Here is a 23,367-nt window from a genome sequence, read left to right as displayed (position 1 = left end):
CATACAGTTGCATTCTACTAACTTTATTTTATACTTGGCTCTCGAGTGAGTACTCTTATTCCTTATTTCATACATTTAGTGCAGTTATTGTGGATGACATTCTGTGCTATATATTACTGTAACTGAAAACATGTACTTTTGTGTTTGTTGCAGTTTCACACTGTGATTCAAGAAACTTCCAAAACGGCACCCTGCTTCTCACGGAGTTATTTGAATGAGTGTTCAAATAACAACTGTCACAAAACTGTCCCAGCCCCGAGGTTATCATCTGAGTGTGAGAAAAGCACAACCCTACATAATATGAATCCCACAGAATCCCTCACTGCTCCTCCCTTTTGATACTATCCAATGGGACATACAGTAGCTTCTTTCTCCTCTCTATCCAATGGTTCATAGCTTCCGTCTTCTCTCTATCTGATGGGACAGAGCCTCACCTCACTGTCCAATGTGTCAGAGCTAGTTTGTTTATGTGTAGTGGGCTGTCATTACCAGAGTTCTACAGATGTGGCATCTTAATTTGACCTATATTGTTACAGCAAAATAATTCACAGTGGTGGAAAAAGTAGCCAATTGTCATACTTGAGTAAATGTCAAGATAACTTAATAGAAAATGACTCAAGTGAAAGTTAACCAGTAAAACACTACTTCAGTAAAAGTCTAAAGGTTTTTGGTTTTAAATATACAGTACCAGTCAAAACTTTGGAAATATCTACTCATTCCAGGGTTTTTCTTTATTTTTACTATTTTCTACATTATAGAATAATAGTGAAGACATCAAAACTATGAAATAACACATATGGAATCATGTAGTAACCAAAAATTGTTAAACAAATCAAAATAGATTCTTCAAATTAGCCACCCTTTGCCTTGATGACAGCTTTGCACACTCAACAGCACTCATCGAACTATGATTGTCTGAGACCTGAAGACTTGTATCATCTCCTGGAGCTATGTTACAATAGGCTCTCACCTTGAGGTTCAGTGTTCTGTTTGCCACAGCGGGGGATGTTAGTGCAGAACGCTGTGCGAACTTTAGGGTCTGAAGTGAAGCACCATGGGAGGTCACGTCCATCTGGGTTCCTGCAGTTGTTCTCCCTCAGGTCTCTGAAACACACACACACACACACACACACACACACACACACACACACACACACACACACACACACACACACACACACACACACACACACAATAAAGATATATTCACACAAAGACAAACATATTGTGTGTAGGGCTGTCGATACAAGTGTGGTTCACTCACTTGCAGCGGTAGTTCTGGGGAACGTATGAGTGGTTGTGGGGGTACTGTGAGTCCCAGCGCTGACAGATCACCCCACTGGGTGTTACTGCTACTGACCCTCTGTAGCCCTCACCTTGACCCCGGAAACACCTAGTAGTCACATCCACCTCTACAACACTGTCTGTGGCTGAGAGAGGGAGAGAGAGAAAGAGACAGAGATTAAACATAGCCATATCACCTATACCCTCTGTTAAACTGAAATAGTTTCTCCTTGAGGCCAACGTGCCACTCAGACACTGTAACAAGGACAAGGCTGACTTGGACTTAACTGCTCTATACAATACATTGTACTCAATTAGCTGATCAATTAAGTTGCAATAAGAAGGAAACAATTCTGATGCAATTTTCCCAGAAATATACGGTAGCCTATTAGCTGTCCAGAATTTAAACCGACAGTTTTCTGTGGATCTGTCTGAAAATATACTGCTACTAGTAAGGATAATAAAGACAGATACAGGGAATAGAACAGGCCAAAACGATATAACTCTTTGTTTCCATGTCTTTCTTTCTGCCTTGGTTTCAATAACACCACGTTTAAGGGTTAGACCATAAAACTAGACTGGGTTGACTTCCAAGGCCTGTACCAGATACTACAATGAGACAAAGAAAGAGTCCAACTGAAAAGACGCCATCTTGTAAAGACCCAGTTCCAGAGCTCCTGATTACTCGATCAGAGCAGAGAAGAGCCAGACAGAGAAAAACAAAACACATTTGCAGCGTTTAAGTGCTGTTCTCTGTCAACCTTCTATAGACTCTCTTCACTTCAGCCCTCAACAATTAGAAATATGATGACTATAGAGATGTATTTCTCTCTCTTCGACTCTTGCATAAACAGGTACACACACACCCCTCATCTTGTATGTAACTGGAGCATAATGTGTGTGACTTCTGTGTGTCTGACATTAGGTTTATATAGCAGAGTACCTGAGCTTTCTAAAGTGTGTGTGCATACACGCTTGTGTTTGTGTATGCATGTACTGTATGTGTGTGTTTTTGTGTGCCTGTGTGTGTGTGCATGCATGTGTGTGTGCTTGTGCGTGCGTGTGTGTTTGTGTGTGTGAAATGTACTAGAATTACAGGACAGTCGCAAGGGCCTGTTTAGAACAATAAACAGTGAATGAAGCAGGACACCAGAGTAAAATGAGAGGGTGTGTGTTCCTTCAAACAGCATTCCTCATCCTTAGCCAATCAGAGAGAGAGGAGGGGGCGGAATGACAGGTAAAGGAAGCTGTAAATTTGGAGTAGTTACTCACAGCACACACAGACACACATGTATGCACACACAGACACTCACAGCAGGCTGTGATGTTGCAGTACTCCCAGAGTGTGTGTGGGTCCGTGGTGAAACACCACGGTCGTTGACGTCCATCTGGGTTCCTACAGTAGTTATCAACCAGGCCTTTATCAGGATACCTGCAACACAACACACAGAGGGAAGAGTAGGATTTCAACAAGTCATTGGGACAGATGGAGATACATATGAGCAATGAAGTTAACTGGTTAACTGGTTAACTGACTTGTTCACGGGATTCGATCCAGCAACCTTTCAGTTACTGGCCCAATGCTCTAACTACTAGGCTACCTGCCGCCCCGCTGCCGCCCCATGGGTGATTGAAAGATGAACTGAGGTCCACACTCCAGTCCAGTTGGTGGCGGTAATGCACCTTAAAGTTGGTTGCCAATCACCATAAAAAGTCCACAGAAAAAGAAGAAAAAGACTGAAGGAGGAAGATTACTAGAAACTAGCTAGGTTTCCCTTTAATTTGTGGATTAATTGTCTGAGTAGAGAACACACAATTTTGTATGACTCAAAATGGGTCCAAATTCTACAAAGACTTTGTGCATGTCAGGTAAAATGTGACTCATTTCAGGAAACTAGGCATATGTCGCTGGTCACTACTTCACAGCAGAGCCATTTGAACGTAAACTTTTTTTTAAATCAACATTTGTTTTTTGGCAGAAATTACTTTTTCTTAAATCAACATTCGTTTTTTGGCAGAAATTACTTCTGGAACAGGTAAACTTTCCTGTGCCTTAATAACAAACCCGTATGTCATCTATAAATATGAGTAAAAATGTTAAATTACGAGCCTAGTTGGTTTAGCCACAGAAAAGACAGCAATGATTGGCTGAGATAGCCATGATTGACTGAGATAATGAGTGGGCTGGACATGACGAGAGATGAGTTTGGATTGGTCTGCCATATACTGTAGCTCGCTTCTGTCTATTTGAGCTGGTCAGTATGCGTAGATAATCCTGTCTAACGCAGCTTTTAGAACTGCATTGGTGTTGCTCGCCAGCTAACATTACGTGCATGATCTTATTATTCGTATCTCAGAGCCAATTGCTTTGGTAGTTATAGCCTAATGTTAGCTAGCTAACATTGAACCTGGTTGGTTAGCTACCTGCAAAGTCATGCAATGTATTAATGTCATGAGTTGGGATAATGGTTCATTGTTTAGCAAGCTAGCTACTTGTCTTAACAAAAGACTCCACTATGCAAGTATGGAAAAAGCCAACTTTAGCTAGTTAGCTTGGGTGCTTGACTGCTGTTGTTAGGACAGAACGCTTGGATCAACCCTTAAAGAGATGTGTGGGGCTAAAGCTGAAAAGGGTGTAAACAATGCTGAATGGGTGTAGACAACTATGAGGTCTCCAGTGCATACCAAAACATTCATAGGCCATTTTCTCAAAAGTGAGGTTACAAGGTTCTGACCATTTAAAAAAAAAATCTGCCTAAAATGACATACCCAAATCTAACTGCCTGTTGCTCAGGATCTGAAGCAAGGATATGCATAATCTTGATACCATTTGAAAGGAAGCACGTTGACGTTTGTGGAAATGTGAAATTAATGTAGGATAATATAATACATTAGATCTGGTAAAAGAAAATACAAACAAAATAACATGCGTTTTCTATTTTCTTTCTCCATCATCTTTGAAATGCAAGAGAAATGACATAGTGTAATATTGCAGTTTAGGCCCAATTTACATGTTGGTCACTAGATGGCAGCAGTGTGTGTGCAAAGTTTCAGATTGATCCAGTGGAGCATTGCAGTACTGCACAGTATTTTGTATCAAGTCTGCCCAAATGTGCCGAATTGGTCAATTGATACATTTTCAAGTATATAACTACAGAGAACATTCAAAAATGATATGGTAATACAACATGTACGTTTACACACTCTCAGGAATGTCATACATGATGGATCATTAGCTTACACACTGACTTTCACACATCTAGATGGCCGGGCAGGGTGGGTGTGGAGCCAAAGACAGCAGGTGTTCAAACTGTAGAACCCAGTTCCTACATTTGAATATAAAAATGTATTTTATCAAACAAAACTATGCTACATTTTATCACTGGGACCCTCAGAATGACAAATCAGATCACGGTTACTGAATGTAAGTACATTGTATACCTTCAGAGGTGAATGTATCAAACCAGTTGCCGTGATAAAAGCTTTTTGTTGTTGTGCACTCTCCTCAAACAATAGCATGGTATTTTTTCACTGTAATAGCTACTGTAAATTGGACACTGCAGTTAGATTAACAAGAATGTAAGGGTTCTGCCCATATAAGACATGTCTTTGTCCTGGAAGGTTTGCTGTTACTTACAAAATCATGCTAATCACATTAGCGCACGTTAGCGCAACAGTCCTGGTATAGGGACAAAAATCCCATAGAGGTTATCAACTTTCAAAGCAGAATTACTTTCCCTTTGGTCCTCAAATGCAGTATGATATACCAGTTTGTAGCTCTGTGTCTCTGCTTTTATCCAATGTAAAAAACACTGTTCAAATTTTTGCTACATATGACCGAATCAAGTCACAAATAACAACCCAATGTTTATATCCCAGGGCAAATTAGCTAGCATCAGCAAGCTAGCTAGCTAAATGTCCATGACGGTTTTATGTGTTTCGACCTGTCCCCAAATTAATATACACTGCTCAAAAAAATAAAGGGAACACTTAAACAACACATCCTAGATCTGAATGAAAGAAATAATCTTATTAAATACTTTTTTCTTTACATAGTTGAATGTGCTGACAACAAAATCACACAAAAATAATCAATGGAAATCCAATTTATCAACCCATGGAGGTCTGGATTTGGAGTCACATTCAAAATTAAAGTGGAAAACCACACTACAGGCAGATCCAACTTTGATGTAATGTCCTTAAAACAAGTCAAAATGAGGCTCAGTAGTGTGTGTGGCCTCCACGTGCCTGTATGACCTCCCTACAACGCCTGGGCATGCTCCTGATGAGGTGGCGGATGGTCTCCTGAGGGATCTCCTCCCAGACCTGGACTAAAGCATCCGCCAACTCCTGGACAGTCTGTGGTGCAACGTGGCGTTGGTGGATGGAGCGAGACATGATGTCCCAGATGTGCTCAATTGGATTCAGGTCTGGGGAACGGGCGGGCCAGTCCATAGCATCAATGCCTTCCTCTTGCAGGAACTGCTGACACACTCCAGCCACATGAGGTCTAGCATTGTCTTGCATTAGGAGGAACCCAGGGCCAACCGCACCAGCATATGGTCTCACAAGGGGACTGAGGATCTCATCTCGGTACCTAATGGCAGTCAGGCTACCTCTGGCGAGCACATGGAGGGCTGTGCGGCCCCCCAAAGAAATGCCACCCCACACCATGACTGACCCACCGCCAAACCGGTCATGCTGGAGGATGTTGCAGGCAGCAGAACGTTCTCCACGGCGTCTCCAGACTCTGTCACATGTGCTCAGTGTGAACCTGCTTTCATCTGTGAAGAGCACAGGGCGCCAGTGGCAAATTTGCCAATCTTGGTGTTCTCTGGCAAATGCCAAACGTCCTGCACGGTGTTGGGCTGTAAGCACAACCCCCACCTGTGGACGTCGGGCCCTCATACCACCCTCATGGAGTCTGTTTCTGACCATTTGAGCAGACACATGCACATTTGTGGCCTGCTGGAGGTCATTTTGCAGGGCTCTGGCAGTGCTCCTCCTGCTCCTCCTTGCACAAAGGCGGAGGTAGCGGTCCTGCTGCTGGGTTGTTGCCCTCCTACGGCCTCCTCCACGTCTCCTGATGTACTGGCCTGTCTCCTGGTAGCGCCTCCATGCTCTGGACACTACGCTGACAGACACAGCAAACCTTCTTGCCACAGCTCGCATTGATGTGCCATCCTGGATGAGCTGCACTACCTGAGCCACTTGTGTGGGTTGTAGACTCCGTCTCATGCTACCACTAGAGTGAAAGCACCGCCAGCATTCAAAAGTGACCAAAACATCAGCCAGGAAGCATAGGAACTGAGAAGTGGTCTGTGGTCTCCACCTGCAGAACCACTCCTTTGTTGGGGGTGTCTTACTTATTGCCTATAGTTTCCACCTGTTGTCTATTCCATTTGCACAACAGCATGTGAAATTTATTGTCAATCAGTGTTGCTTCCTAAGGGGACAGTTTGATTTCACAGAAGTGTGATTGACTTGGAGTTACATTGTGTTGTTTAAGTGTTCCCTTTATTTTTTTGAGCAGTATAGTTGGTTCAGAGTTCGTTTTGATATTTCAAGCTGTGTGTCCTGATCGTGTCTAGTGTGAATGAACAAAATCAATATGCGCGTGTTGGCGCATGCAAACCTATGCGCGTCCCCGGTCTAGTCAGCATGTAAGAGCTTTCGAAACCTGGTGCAATATTTGCCCATTATTCTTTATAAAAATCTTCAAGCTCTATCAAATTTGTTGTTAATTATACCTAGACAAGCATTTTGAGGTCTTGCCATAGAAAAAATTTAATAAAAAAACTTTAACAAGAGCAAGGTATTGTTTCATTTGAAAACAGCATAAACATTTTTAAAAGCTGAATATTTCAGATCATCAAAAGTATTAATGAACAAAAACAAATGTAACATGCAACAATGTTTTTTTACTGATTTACAGTTCATATAAGGAAATCAGCCAATTGGAAAAAAATATATAAGATCCTAATTTATGGATTTCACGTGACTGGGAATACAGATATGCATCTGTTGGTCACAGATACCAAGAGCTAGGGTCGTGTATCAGAAAACCAGTCAATGTGACCACCATTTACCTAATGCAGCGCGACACATCTCCTTTGCATGGAGTTAATCAGGCTGTTGATTGTGGCCTTTGGAATGTTGTCCCACTCCCCTTCAGTGGCTGTGTGAAGTTTCTGGATATTGGTGGTTCAGAGCATGCCTAACATGCTCAATGGGTGACATGTCTGGTGAGTATGCAGGACATGGAAGAACTGGGACATTTTAAGCTTCCAGGAATTGTTTCCAGATACTTGCGACATGGGGCTGTGCATTATCATGCTAAAACATGAGGTGATGGCGGCGGATGAATGACACGACAATGGGCCTCAGGATTTCGTCATGGTATCTCTGTGCATTTAAATTGCCATAGATGAAAATGCAATTGTGTTCGTTGTCCGTAGCTCATGCCTGCCTGCCCATACCATAACCACACCGCCACCATGGGGCACTGTGTTCACAATGTGGACATCAGCAAACCGTTCGCCCACACGACTCCATACACGTGGTCTGCGGTTGTGAGGCCGGTTGGCCGTACTGCCAAATTCTCTAAAATGCAGTCATCATGCCAATTGCACGCTCCCTCAAAACTTGAGACATCTGTGGCATTGTGTTGTGTGACAAAACTGCACATTTTAGCGTGGCCTTTTATCCTCCCCAGCAAAAGGTGTACCTGTGTAATGATTATGCTGTTGATATGCCACACAAGTCAGGTAGATGGCAAAGTATCAATGCTCACTAAAAGGGATGTAAACAAATTTGTGTGCAACATTTGAGAGAAATAAGCTTTTTGTGCGTATTGAACATTTCTGGGATCTTTTATTTCAGCTCATGAAACATTGGATCTACATTTTACCTGTTCTGTTCATATTTTTGTTCAGTGTAGATTTAACTCAGAACTTTAGCTCTGCCACTCAGGAACATTCACTGTCTTCTTGATAAGCCAGTCCAGTGCAGATGTGGCCTTGAATTTTAGGTTATTGTCCAGCTGAAAGGTGAATTAATCTCCCAGTGTCTGGTGGAAAGCAGACTGAACCAGGTTTTCCTCTAGGACTATGCCTGTGCTTAGCTCCATTCTGTTTATTTTTTATCTTGAACAACTTCCAAGTCCTTAGCAATTACAAGCATACCCATAACATGATGCAGCCACTATGCTTGAAAATATGGAGAGTAGTACTCACTAATGGGTTGTATAAGATTTGCACCAAACATAACACTTAGTATTCAGGACATAAGGATTTGAAGTGTTACTTTAGTGCCTTGTTGCAAACAGGATGCATGTTTTGGAATATTTGTATCTACAGGCTTCCTTCTTTTCACTCTGTCAATATTGTGAAATAAATATAGTTTTGTTGATCCATCCCCAGTTTTTATTCTATCACAGCCAATTCTATCACAGCCAATTCTATCACAGCCAATTCTATCACAGTCATTTCTATCACAGCCATTCTATCACAGCCAATTCTACTTTAATAACATTATGGAGTATTGTGTATGTAGGACAGTGACCAAACATCTACATTTACACCATTTTAAATGTTTCCACAACAAAATGTGGAAAAAGCTAAAGGGTGTGAATATTTTGTAAAGGCACTGTAAGTGTGTGTGTGTACACTGAGTGTACAAAACATTAAGGAAACCTGCTCTTTCCATGACACAGACTGACCAGGTTAATCGAGGTGAAAGCTATGATCTCTTATTGATGTCAGTTGTTAAATCCACTTCAGTCAGTGTAGATGAAGGGGAGGAGACAGGTTAAAGAAAGATTTTCAAACCTTGAGGCAATTGAGATATGGAATGTGTATATGTGCCATTCAGAGGGTGAATGGGCAAGACAAAATATTTAAGTGCATTTCAACGGGGTACTGTAGTAGGTGCCAGGTGAACCAGTTTGTTTCAAGAAATTATTGAGTAAATATACATTTATTTATTTGTGTTCTGCTAATCTAAAGTCATTGAGTTTTTGCAAGTTATTATTATTTATTTTTGAGTCAATTTAGCATTTATTAAATAAATTGTTCTTACTTGATTGTATAATTTTTTTGCGTCTTTACTTAAAATAATAAAGTATAAGTCAGAGACATGGATTTTGGGGTAAAAACACTTGATTTATTTATATGGGTTGTATGTTTTTGGAAGTTATGAATACTTATTAGTGCCTTGGAACTGTTTTTAGAAGATTGTGGGTAATTCAATATTTTTGGACTTCATGATACTTTTACACAATGTTGTATTGCATGTTTGAAGCAAGAAAAGTAGATTAATAAAATAGTATTAAACAGTTTGCTGTGTAATTAGTGTGTAATTGATCATGATGACTGGATATCAAAACAATCGATCAAATGTACGTGCAATAAAAAGACAAGCCATTCCCACCATCAACAAAATCATGTGAGCCACTCTTAATGACCGGGGCTAATGCATTATCATGTAATGCTTACAGCTCTTCTTCCAGTTACTGCTAGAGGAATGAGCACTGTGTTGAACAATTCCTGCACAGGTGGGTTAAAATGACAAATCTTCAAATACATAAAACAACATTAAACATGAAGACACAATCACTGAAAATTTGTAATCAGAACTACTTACTACTTACACTTGAAAATAAAATGATAATGAAGGTTAATCCTTTAAGAACGGACCCTACATTTCTATGTTCACTACAACACATATTCATGTTCAAGCAACTTCAATCTTTATAGTTCAGAATAGATTTTGTATTTGTAAACTTAAAAAGATAACCATAATATTCATCATATAGTTAGTTACTTTATGTATTGAACACTGAAATACATTGAGTTGGGTTACTTGAATGGTTCTAGGCAACTGGTTTCCAGCCAAAAATGTTGTTAGCAGAACTAATTAGTTTTTATAGTGCAGGTGTTCTCCATCTCATTCCTCCTGGTGATAGATTTAATACTCACCCCTGCATCCTGTATCAAAAGGTTGGCTGGCCCTCATTAAAGTCCCTTAGATCAATGCATTACTCCATTTTTGTTTACAAAGCCCTACTACACAAGCTTCCAACTTACCTAACTTCATTGCTAACGTATAAAAGAATGAGATAACCAACCCTGTGAACGGGTTTGGTAACTATTCAGATTCCTTGAGTCTCCACGGAATTTGGTAAATCAGCTTTAAGTTTTCATGCGCCACGTTTTTTGGAATCACTTATACAATGAATTACATTTGGATTCCCTGGTGCCACTAGGGCATTTTAAAACCCTGATGATAAATGAGTTCACCGAGGTGTGCATTTGTTTTGAAACATTGATGTAATAACTTGTTTATGATGGCTGTGATGTTGGTGATGTTCTGGTGTAGTGTACTTGTTCTATTACTTTATGGTCTCAGGGCACCATTGGAAATGAGACCATGGTCTCAATTGGGCTCCCCTGATGAAACAAATATCTATATATAATAATAATAATAATAATAGTAATTTTCAAAAAATTAAATACTAACAGAGATTCAGAGGTGCTGAGGGCATCTTCATCACAGAGGTGAAGGGTATGTGCGTGTGTGTGTGTGTGTGATTGTGTGTGTGTCCTGCCCCAGCAGCAGGTGGTGTGGATTAGTGTTAGACTTGTTAACACGTCTTTAATCATCCCTTTGTTTCTGTAATGAAGAGGCCCCAGAGACTCATACTCAACCTCATACTGAGAGAAAGTGAGAGTGTGTTTCTGTGTGTGTGTGTGTGTGTGTGTGTGTGTGTGTGTGTGTGTGTGTGTGTGTGTGTGTGTGTGTGTGTGTGTGTGTGTGTGTGTGTGTGTGCATATGTGTGTGTGTGTGTGTGCATATGTGTGTGTTACCTCTTGGGGTGGAAGAGGTGTTTGTGTGGTTCCTCCAGGTCCCAGCGCTGACACTCCCATCCTGTCTCTGTGTGATCCATGGGACCTCTGTAGCTCTCCCCGTTACAGCTCACACACTCCACTGGACACACACAGGGGTGATATTTAAATTTTCTCACATGCAATGGACATTATTTTTGCATATACTGTACTTCATAAACAACATGAGGTGCTGTACCGCAAATGTTCCGGATAATTGTCCTGTCTATCTATTTAGAATGTAATGTAAAATGAGTCAACAATCAGTGTGTGTGTGTGTGTGTGTGTGTGTGTGTGTGTGTGTGTGTGTGTGTGTGTGTGTGTGTGTGTGTGTGTGTCCGTCCATCCGTCCGTCCGTCCCTCCGTCCGTGGGTTTGGTTGTCTTATGTTCCAGTGTTCGTCATTACTGGAAACTTATTTTGAAATCAACCTAACCAGTCATTTTTCCTTTGACCAGAACACACACTCTCTCTGGACAGACCCACTACATTTCCTCAGACTCTGAAAACAACCCAGTAGATTCCTCACTCAGTCACACACATCCCTGATAGTCTTGTATATTCTCATACACACCTAATCACATCACTGTCAGATGTTTATTAACTATACATATAACAAAAAAATATCCACAGAGGATCATTTATCCTGTGACAGTTTGCGTCATTCAGTTGTAGATACCACAGCAGGCTATGGTCCAGCGCCACAGGGAGAAGGGAGAGCTCATATCTGACAGTACACTTAAATGGTGTTCTGTAAAAGGAAATGGACATGTGTGTATGTGTCCTACCTTGTGAGCATTGAGGTACTCCACAGTCCTGGTGTCTGACATTGGGGTCTGTAGTGAAACACCATGGTCCTGAGGTAGCGTTGTCAGGGTTACGACAGTAGTTCTCTCTCAGGTCCTTCTTCCTGTTCCTCCTCGGTAGGAAACTGGAGCGAGAGAAGGACTTCAGTTAGTGTTAATCAATATCTCCCAACATCAGGACAATATTCCCTTTCTATCTGGTGCAGAAAGTTGAGAAGCAGAAGGGAAATCTCCATTGTGTAGTGTAGATCAGGCCTGCTCCATGTGTTGTGAAATATGTGGTAGTTAAACAATACTGAGTCATACACATCTACATACTGACTGAGGTCCTCACTAGATTGTGGTTTTGTTTGCTGAGTCACATGATCATTTGGTTTATATGGGTCACAGCTGAAACAGTTTGGAAGGCACAGAGTTAGGCAACATAATGCAACATATGGTAATGGTGTGATGGAGGTGTGTGTGTTTGCCCCAGTGTGAGCTCACTGGAAAGGAGAGAGGAGAAAAGGAGAAAAGATGAGAATGGGGAGGTAAGAGGGCAACACGAGAAGACATGGGAGGAAAAGTAAGCATGAGGAAGGCGGGGGTTGTTATGGTTGGTTGTCCTCTGGTTGTGCTGCTCTAATGAACTTCTGGCACGAGACGTTTCTGTTATCTCTCGCTCACTTTCTCTCTCTCTCTGTTCCCGTAACAAGGCTGCATGTCATCATCCTCTGCTACTATCTCTGTATCAGGGCTGCTGTTTGTCACAGGTTGTATACTTTATCTCAAAATTAATTAGGTTTTAATACAGTTTAAACTCTCTCTCTCTCACACACACACACACACACACACACACACACACACACACACACACACACACACACACACACACACACACACACACACACACACACACACACACACACACACACATATAAACAGTGTGACTACAACAGGAAATGATCCCTGACTGTGTAGTGTTAGAGTGAGGTCAGAGAGGACTAGTACTGATGAATAACTGGTCCCTTAGGACTAATCACCATCCTATATATACACACACACGCACACGCACACACAAACACAGGCTCTAGCTTACTTGTGTTCATGAGGGATAGGAGAGGCCCATGCCTGGCACTTTATTCCACTGGCTGTTACTGACCTCCTCCCTCTGTAGTTCACTCCTGTCCCTACTATGCACTCCTGCACATAGGCTACAGAGAGAGAGAAAGAGTTAACAAAAGGAATGGAAAAACAGACTGTGAGTGTTTGCAAGAACAGAATCTGAAAAAATATGCTTTTCTGTTTTACTCATCTAACAGAGCATATTAAGACAGGTCTCACATCTACCATAATGCTCCATTTCACTGTTCCAATATGTTAGAATACTAACCCGGCTACCAAACTCTGATGAAAGGAGAAAGAGATGCAGCCCTGCTTTAGACACATATTGTAAGCACTGCAGTGCCTTTCTACTGACGCAGAGAGAGAGAGAGAGAGAGAGAGAGAGAGAGAGAGAGAGAGAGAGAGAGAGAGAGAGAGAGAGAGAGAGAGAGAGAGAGAGAGAGAGAGAGAGAGAGAGAGAGAGAGAGAGAGAGAGAATAGTACAATACATTTCTTCTGGTAGAGTTGGTAGTTGAAGTCGTGTTGGCTATGGACTCCTGGTGAGTTCCTGTCGAATGAAAGCCACTGGCATTTCTTGTTTTTCTGATCGTACAGAAATGCTCTAGAGAGAGAGAGAGAGACAAACAGAGAGAGAAAGAGAGATATTGATCGATTTACGTAATATAATAATTTAGCAGGCAAAGCAACTTACAATTAACATGCAGATAGTAGACTATTAACATGGTCTCAGTCTCACTGAAGAAACGTCAAATTTCGAAGGCTAAGTTTAAGCATTCATTCTGAATGGTTAAATTAAGGGTTAAGGTTTGAGATAAGGAAAAAAAATTGACATAATGGTTATGTTTAGGCATTCATTTGGAATGGTAAAGGTAAGGGTTAAGTTTTGGAATAGGTTTTAACCTCTCTTGGGTAGGGGGCAGTATTTTGACGTCCGGATGAAAAGCGTGCCCAAAGTAAACTGCCTGTTACTCAGGCCCAGAAGCTAGGATATGCATATAATTGGTAGATTTGGATAGAAAACACTCAAGTTTCTAAAACTGTACAGAACTGATATGGCAGGCAAAACCCCGAGGACAAACCAACCCCCCCCAAACAAATCAGCCAACCCCTATTTTCAATGGCTATCACTTTTATTATAAGGCCAAGTCCTCCCAGATTGTAGTTCCCAGGGCTTCCACTAGATGTCAACAGTCTTTAGAAAGAGTTTCAGGCTGGTTTTTGGAAAAATGAGCGAGAAATTGTAGTTTTTCTAGGTGGCTCCCATTTTGGCTGTAGTGTTTCCAAGTGCGTGGAAGAGAGCGCGTTCTTTGGTATTTTTCTCCGGTAAAGACAATAACAATTCTCCATCTTAAATTTTATCATTTATTTACATATTAGGGTACCTAAGGTTTGATTATAAATGTTGTTTGACTTGTTTGGAAAAGTTTATTAGTAACGTTTGGGATTCATTTTGTATGCATTTTGATGGATGGAAACTGGGTGGATTATTGACTGAAGCGCGCCAGCTAAACTGAGTTTTTATGGATATAAAGAAGGACATTATCGAACAAAAGGACCATTTGTGATGTAACTGGGACATTTTGGAGAGCCAACAGAAGAAGATCATCAAAGGTAAGGCATTTATTATATCGCTATTTCTGACTTTCGTGTCGCACCTGCCTGGTTGAAATATGTTTTTCATGCTTTTGTATGCGGGCACTGTCCTCAGATAATCGCATGGTTTGCTTTCACCGTAAAGCCTTTTTGAAATCTGACACAGCGGCTGGATTAACAAGACGTTACGCTTTATTTTGATGTATTACACTTGTATTTTATGAAAGTTAAATATTTATAATACTGTAGTTTGAATTTCGCACTCTGCAATTTCACCGGATATTGGCCAGGTGGGACGCACTGGCATTGAACACGTGACCCTTGGAGCCGGAGAAGGTTCACGGTTAAGTTTAAGCATTCATTCGGAATGGTTGAGGTAAGTGTTAAGGTTTGGGATAGGGTTAAAGCCCCCCAAATGAGTGCCTAGCACTGAGATTGAACATGCGAACCTCAGAGCCGGAACTCATGGCTTGCGTCTATCCACCATCCCCGTCCAGAACACCCTAGCAAACCCCAGCGCTCACCATTGGCCCTAGTGGCCAGTTTTGAAATCATCTCTCAACGTCCTGCTTACTTGGACGGACGTCGGATTTCGAAGTGGATCTTGAGCAACCTGGAGGAGACTATACAGTATGTGTCCTAAATTGAAATAGGATTGACCCTGAGCCTGCTACTGCTGAGAGGAGATGTCAGAGAGGACTCAGTCTGCCAGGGGAAACCTAGTCCTGCACACCAGACTCAAGCTTGCTGCTGCTGAACGACACTAAGAGAAACCAGACTTCTCATTAGAGAATGGGAGGGTATTAGACTGTAGTAAGAGTTAGAGCTGCCATATTTACAATAGAGAGTTTGGACTGCTGCTAAGGAAAGCCAGGGGATGATGTCATACTGGCTTGGACAATAAATATATTTACCTACAGGTGAAAAACAATCCCCAGACAAGCCAAAACATCATAAGGAGAAAGTTATAGAAACACAGCAGGTGAAGCTACAGGCACAGAACCCCAGGAGTTTTTTCTCAGATGCACCACACGTACCTGCAGGTGAAGAGTAGTCGCTTGTTGCGGCTGCAGCTCCGGGCACACTTCACTACGCTCAACTTCCTGCTTATAGTCTGGAGGGCGGAGTCTGGCAGCTGGAGCAATCGCACACTATCGCTTCTCTGGTAGTCCTGCAATGCATTCCTCCTGCACTCTAGTGTACACACACACACACACACACACACACACACACACACAGCATGAAATAAAGGCGTTGAATGCGGTGTCCATCCCCTGGCCAGTGAGGTAGTGGTTAATGTTCCCATCAGGACTGAGACAAAACCAGCAGCATCATGATGTGTCAATTAGCCTGGTTCCACTGCCACATGACTTAATGGGATGCATTCCCTCTCTCTCTCTCTTTCACATTCACATTCACACACACACACACACACACACACACACACACACACACAGTTTCTCTCAATCCCCCTCCCTCTCCAGCAGGGATTGATTGACTAATTATGTTGTTTCTCATCACCACACCATGCTGAGTTGACTCATACGTGAATACATAAACAGCCCAGTAGCAGACAGTCAGGCTATGTGTATGTTTCTTAATACTCCGGTATTTTCCTCCTCAATAAAAGTCATAGAGAAAAAAGTGCGTTACTTAATATGAACCATATTATGGATAAATACCTAGCCTACACAAGTATTATCAATAGCCTATAACAAATATGATATACTTTCCTTCTAAATAATGAATGCACTGGGATCAGAGAGTCCATGTCAGACTCGTCTAGAAGCTTTAGAATGAGTGATTATCGTGAGAGAAAACTGCAAATTTACATCGTCCATAGTTCCACCAGCACATCTATAGCTGAGTGGAGATATGAGAGCTGGAGATGCACGTGCTTCTACCTGAGAGGCTGCATCTCGTGCTACAGATCGTTAGACACAGTTTTATATATATAACATTCATTCATTCAAAATTCATTCAAGCACACAGGGTTCTCTGGGATTTTCAAAAATAAAATGATGTTATGCAAGTTTGCTGTAGAATCATCACAGAAAGTCTATAGAGATGGGGGTCACAGTTTCTCCATTCCCCACAGAATGTTTTTGTTGTTTATGTTTGCAGTTTAATTTTGTAGGATGACAGTTTTTTATCTAATCAAAGCTCATCTGCCCTGACATGTTACATTTGCAAGATGGAGAGATGGTAGTCTGTTAGAATGGAAAACTTGCTCAGCTGACTGCAAGGTAACAGATTTTACGCAGATTATTGTGCTGTGTGCTGCAAAAAAAATTCAAATCAATAAACTCCACCATTCGACATTAGGCTCAGGGCCTACCTTCGTAAAATAAGATTTTATTAAATCACAAATGCAATGTAGGCTGAGCTAAGTTTTGGTGGGACCAGGCTGGAGAAAAGTTAAACAACTATGCTGAATCTCAATAACAAGCTGCAAGGCTGAATTCCTATTACGACTGTCTCCTCAACTTACCAGAATAGTGGACAATTAAGAGCATAAAAATAATGTTGTAAATCCACATGGTTGCTTCAAAGGCTGTTCACGATATCCAAACTATTACTGATACGATATCCCAATAGTAAAGGTATTGCCGTCCGTTGATAAAGTCCAGACGACGGTACGAAGAGACTGGGGATTTTCACTCAGCTACAGCAGAGATGCCTCTGAGTAGAAACACACTGTGTGGACCTCTCTCTCTCTCTCTCTCTCTCTCTCTCAGCACCAGCCATATTACACACTGTCAGTTCTCCTCCCACTTTACTCCTCTACCCCACTCACTCACTGTTGAACAATATGTTGGGTAGGTATATCAGTGGAAAATCAGTGGAAAAGTCCCAGTGATGATAGCATGATACACATGAGCAAAAGTGTCAGAGTTTATCTTCTATAAACAGCTCTGTCTTCATGGGTGACACACAACATCCTCAACCAGGATGAACTACCTCCTCTTCTCCATATCTCCTGGGACTTGGGGAATCACCTCACCTCCTTTATAATCGATCTCATACACACACACACACACACACACACACACACACACACACACACACACACACACACACACACACACACACACACACACACACACACACACACACACACACACACACTATGCATCTTCATTTTTATCTCTCTTTTTCTAGATGACTAATAGGAGGTTTTTTGTTACTTAGAAAGAAACCACAGTCACTTGACATGATAATAAACAATCCCTGCCAATGAATCAGGGACTTTCACTCTCATAACCACACACACACGTACACGCGCACACACACGCACACACATACACACACACACACCCTCGTACCCTCGTAACTAGAAGCAGATGTGTACAGATCACTCACATGCTTTGGGTTGAGTAAATCTCCATTAGTTCAATCTAACGATCTGATAGAAGCATGTGTGTGTGTGCTTTCAGATATTAGACTGAGATTAGAGCTCTGGTAGCGCTCTGTTACATACCACTGGAACCATTTAAGACTGCACGATTTAGTGTTCAGCACCTTGGTTTGTTTTGCTTCTGTAAGATATGGCTAAGAATGTCCACTTAACAGCTCCTCCACATGCACTCTGTTACCATCCAATTCAACCTGCCACATTTAGGAGTTAATAAAGGTGCAGGCACATTCTATTATTTTGGTTTGGAACTGGGTTGGTTTGGAACTGGGCATCCTTTGCGGAGAAGGGGCGCAGGGTGCTAGGGCAGAGGGGTCCATTTGATTTCCTCCAGACACACACACTGCACCAGGGCAGTGTGTGTGTGTGTGTGTGTGTGTGCACGCACACAAAGGTCATGTTTCATCTGCTCTAAATTATCTGGACCTCAAGCTGACCCTTACCCTTCCTCCCTTTCTGTTTCTTTCACTCTTCCTTGCTCCCTCTTTTTTTCTCTTCTTCACTCCCTCTTTTCTCTTCTCTCTCTTCAGACCTGGAGTGACCCACCAGGCCTGAGGAGAAAGGGAAGGAAGGCAGATGAGAAATGAGGGAGCAAGAGAAGAGGGGAGTGAGATGGCGAGATTCTGGAGGATAAGGGGTTCGTCCTCAAACAAATACAATGTGTGTGCATGTGTGTGCATGTGGGTGCATGTAGAGGGTGTAATCACAGACACAGTATCAGAAGATCATCCTGTAAACAAACACACAGATCCTGTTGTCAGACCTCTACTGCTAATTAACACGTGCTGACAGGGACTGTCAACTCTATACACACACACGGACAGGACAGTGGAGTCAGGGATACCGAGAGAGGGAGGGGTTTGCCTCTTCATCAGTAACAACTGGTGAGCTGACTCAAAAGTGGTGCAAGTGTCAACCCATTGTTCACCCACCTTGGAATGCCTGAACCCTTCTACCTCCAGAGGGAGTTTTCAGCTGTTATTGACTGTTGTATATATTCCACCTCAGGACGATAAAAATAACAAACTGTCACTTTACGAACTGTATGAGGCTATAAACAAGCAGAAAAACGTACATACAGAGGCTGCTTTTCTGATTGCCGGCGATTTAAATTCAACACGTCTCCCTCGCCACTATGGGCGATAAAGTCCTAGACCACAGTTACTCTACTGACAAACAAGCATGCAAGGCCCTCCCTCGGCCGCCTTTTGGCAAAACAGATCATGACTCTGTACTCCTGCTTCCTGTTTACAAGCAGAAGCTCAAACAGGAAGTACCTATGACTCGCTCCATCGAGAAAGGGTCACCAGAATCAGAGATTATGCTACAGGACTGCTTTGCTATCGCTGATAGGAATATGTTTTAAGACTCTGCCGATAACATCGACGAGCAAACCACCTCCTTCATCAGCTTCATTTGTCCCCATAGTGATGGTTCGCTACTTCCCAAATCAAAGCCCTGGATTAACACAGAGGTTGGTGCTAAACTAAAAGACATGGCTACTGCACAACCCTGCAGACAACCCTGAGGCTAGAGCGGAGGACAGGAACAAGTGCAAGAAGTCCCACTATGACCTCAGCAGTCATCAAATGAGCAAAAGGAACAAATAGGGATAAGGTGGAATCATATTACACAGGCTCCGATGCCCGCCATATGTGGCAGGGACTACAGTCCATTATGGATTACAAAGGAAGACACAGCCTTTAGCTGCCCCACGATGCCTCTCTACCATATGAACTCAATGCATTTTATGCACACTTCGACAATAACAACATCATGCCTGGTGTGAGGGCTGCCACCGACCAAGAGGATTGGGTGATCTCGATGTCCGAGGCTGATGTGAGTAAAGTCTTTAATCAGGTCATAACCATGCGCAGAACAGCTGGCAGGCATATTCACGGTAATTTTCAACCTCTTCTTGTCCAGCATGTTTTAAAATGACCGCCATCTATCAGGTATGAAGGTAAGACCCAGATGCAGACAACGTTGAATTAACAATGGTTTAATAATCCAACAGGGGCAGGCAATAGACAGGTCAAGGCAGGCAGGGGTCAGTTAACCAGAGGTGGGGCAATGGTACCGGATGGCATGCAGGCTCAGGGTCAGGGGCAGGCAGAGTGGTCAGGCAGGCAGGCTCAGAGTCAGGACAGGCAAGGGTCAAAACCAAGAGGGCGAGAAAAAGAGAGACTGGAAAAAGCAAGAGCTGAGACACAAAAACGCTGGTTGACTTGACAAACAAGACGAACTGGCAACAGACAAACAGAGAACACAGGTATAAATACACAGGGGATAATGGGAAAGATGGGCGACACCTGGAGGGGGGTGGAGACAATCACAAAGACAGGTGAAACAGATCAGGGTGTGACAGTACCCCTCCCTCTAGGGGTGCCACCTGGTGTCCTACCTGGGCGTGTACCTGGTTGACCGGGGTACCGGCGGTGGAAGTCGGCGATGAGGGCTGGGTCCAGGATGTCTCTAGCGGGGACCCAACACCTCTCCTCTGGACCATAACCCTCCCAGTCAACCAGGTACTCGAAACCCATGCCCCGTGGTCAAACACTCAGGAGGCTTCCCACCGTGTCCCCAGGATGGCCATCAATGACTCGGGGAGGGGTGGGAGGGCCGGGAAACTGAAGACAAAGGGTTGTGAGACATGGGCTTAATCCTAGACACATGGAAAATAGGGTGAATATGGAGGGTACGGGGTAACAAAAGACAAACATCAGTGGGGCTAATGACCCTAGAGATGAGGAACGGGCTGATGAAACGTTTACGGGACTCCACCCAGAGGGGCAGGTCCCGGGTGGAGAGCCATACCCTCTGCCTGAGCCGATAGCGTGGAGCAGGGGTCCGGGGGCAATCTGCGTGTCGCCTATACTTGGAAGTGGTCTTCAACGGAGTGGCCCGGGCTCTCTTCCAGGTACGGCGACAGCGGCAGATGAACATCTGGGCAGAGGGATTGATGACTTCCTCCTCTTGCTCGGGGAAGAGTGGAGGCTGATATCCCAAGGAACACTCAAAGGGCGAGAGACCTGTGGCAGAGAAAGGAAGGGTGTTGCGCGCGTACTCAACCCATACCAGTTGCTGACTCTAGGTGGTAGGGTTGGCGGAGACAATGCAGCGAAGAGTCGTGGTTGGCTCGTTCCGACTGGCCGTTGGATTAGGGGGTGGAATCTGGAGGACAGGCTGGCCAACGACCCAATGAGCGTACAGAACGCCTTCCAGAACTGGGACGAGATCTGTGGACCCCGGGCCGGAGACCATGTCCACCGGGAGTCCGTGGATCAGGAAGACGTACGCACCATAAGCTGGGCCGTCTCCTTGGCCGAGGGTAGTTTGGGGAGAGGAATGAAATAGGCCACTTTGGAAAATCGGTTGACCACAGTCAGGATGGCAGTGTTGCCCTCAGACAGGGGGAGACCCGGGACAAAATCCAGGGATATATGGGATTTTCATAGTGGCCGCTGGCCACATTGAAGGCGGTCTTCAACTCGTCCCCCTCTCGTATCCGCACCAGGTGGTAGGCGTTTCGTAGATCCAGCTTTCAGAAACAGTTGCCCCCTGGAGCGACTCGAAGGCCGAGGAAATTAGTGGTAGCGGTTAACGGTTCCTCACAGTAATGTCATTGAGTCCCCGGGAGTCAATGCACGGGCACAGGGTCTTGTCCTTATTCTCCACAAAGAAGAAACCTGCGGGAGAGGAAGAGGGACAGATAAATCCTGAAGCTAGGGCTTTCCCAATGTAGGTCTCCATAGCCTTGGTCTCCGTTCCCGACAGAGAGTACAGACGTCCCTGGGGTGGTGTGGTGCTAGGGAGAATGTCAATCCCGCAGTCATAGGGGCAGTGCAGATCAAGGGGAGTGGCCCGGGACTTGCTGAACACCTCCCGGAGGTCCTGGAACAACATCCGAGGCCCCAGGAAGACGTCCCGGGGCAGGTTGTGCCAACTTCAGACAATGGGCGTGGCAGAACGGACTACAGCCTGTGATAGCACCAGTAGACCAGTTGATGAGGGGATTGTGTCGCTGGAGCCAGGTGAATTCCAAAACCACAGGAATCTGGGGGAACTTGATGAGCAGGAATTGAATGGTCTCGCTGTGATTCCCTGACACATGTAGGTGGGTGGGAGTGGTGTTATGGGTGACCCGACGTATAGAGCGCACGTCCAATGCTCTAGCATGCATGGAAACGGAGAGGGGCTGAGTGGGGATGTTCAGCTCGGAAGCCAGTGTGGCATAGAAAAAGCTCTCATCGGCCCCAGACTGAATGAGGACCCAGAGAGATTTGGACTGGTTTCCCCACAGCAGAATGACATGAAATGGGTGCAAGTAAGGGAAGCAGAAAAGGTCTCCATATGGCCCACCAGAGTACTCGCTCCTACCAGTGAGCCTGGTCTTTTATCGGGCAAGAGGACACAAAATGACCAAAAGTCCCGCAATACAGATTGCTCCTTGTGTTGATCCTGTGTTGCCGTTCCGCTAGCGACAGCCCAGCTCTGCCTAGTTGCATAGGCTCGGGAAACAGTGCCTCGGCCATGGGTAACTCCCGAGCAGCAAGCTCCTCCGAGACGTTGTGCAGGAACATGTCGAACAGATCTTCCTGGTTCCACGCACTCTCCACTGCCAACGTGCGGAAATCCACCGCATAGTCGGTCACCCTTCGGGCGTCCTGACGGAGCTGGATTAGCTTTATGGCAGCTTCTCTCATGTAGAACGGGGCATCAAATACCTTCCTCACATCTTGACTGGCTGCATCACTGTATGGTATGGCAATAGCACCACACTCAATCGCATGGTGCTACAGAGAGTAGTGCGGACAGCCGAGTACATCACTGTTGCTCCCTGCCATCCAGGCCCTCTATATCAGGCGGTGTGATTGAAAAGCCTGGAAAATTGTTAAAGACTCCAGCCACCCACTGTTCTCTCTGCTTCCGCATGGCAAACGGCACCGGTGCATAAAGTCTGACACCAGCAGGATCCTGAACAGCTTCTATCCCCAAGCCATAAGACTGCTAAATAGCTAACTGAATAAATAACTACATTTCTACATGGACTGTGTGAGTTGGCCCTTCTATTTTATTTTCACGTTTGCGCACTGACAGAGCCCTACACACTCACACACACTGACACTCAAACACACACACAAACGCTCACACCATAATTTGTCACACACTTATAATATGTATTTATTCTGATTCTAGACACACGCAGACCCACTTACATGAAATCCTCATATACGATGCTGCTACTCTGTTTATCACTCACTGAAAGTACAACACATTAG

At 43.8% G+C, this 23,367-nt stretch overlaps 1 protein-coding gene across 1 annotated transcript in view; it reads right to left on the bottom strand.

Moving 5' to 3' along the window:
• Positions 1-17,432, bottom strand: part of hgfb (hepatocyte growth factor b) — a 34,855-nt gene extending 17,423 nt beyond the window's left edge. Inside the window, exons 1-9 of the mRNA XM_029696519.1 lie at positions 17,162-17,432; positions 15,708-15,864; positions 13,566-13,678; positions 13,052-13,166; positions 11,956-12,098; positions 11,151-11,271; positions 2,598-2,716; positions 1,265-1,430; positions 971-1,104 (exon numbers count right to left, since the gene is read on the bottom strand). Coding sequence (XP_029552379.1) covers positions 971-1,104; positions 1,265-1,430; positions 2,598-2,716; positions 11,151-11,271; positions 11,956-12,098; positions 13,052-13,166; positions 13,566-13,678; positions 15,708-15,864; positions 17,162-17,210 — 1,117 coding nt within the window. The 5' untranslated portion in view covers positions 17,211-17,432. The remainder of the gene's footprint in view (positions 1-970; positions 1,105-1,264; positions 1,431-2,597; positions 2,717-11,150; positions 11,272-11,955; positions 12,099-13,051; positions 13,167-13,565; positions 13,679-15,707; positions 15,865-17,161) is intronic.
• Between the last annotated feature and the right edge of the window lie 5,935 nt (positions 17,433-23,367).

The sequence above is a fragment of the Salmo trutta genome, chromosome 17 (assembly GCF_901001165.1).
Source record: "Salmo trutta chromosome 17, fSalTru1.1, whole genome shotgun sequence".
Lineage (NCBI taxonomy): Eukaryota > Metazoa > Chordata > Actinopteri > Salmoniformes > Salmonidae > Salmo > Salmo trutta.
The sequence above is the reverse complement of the archived record's forward strand: the minus strand, read 5'-3'. Positions and strand labels throughout refer to the sequence as shown.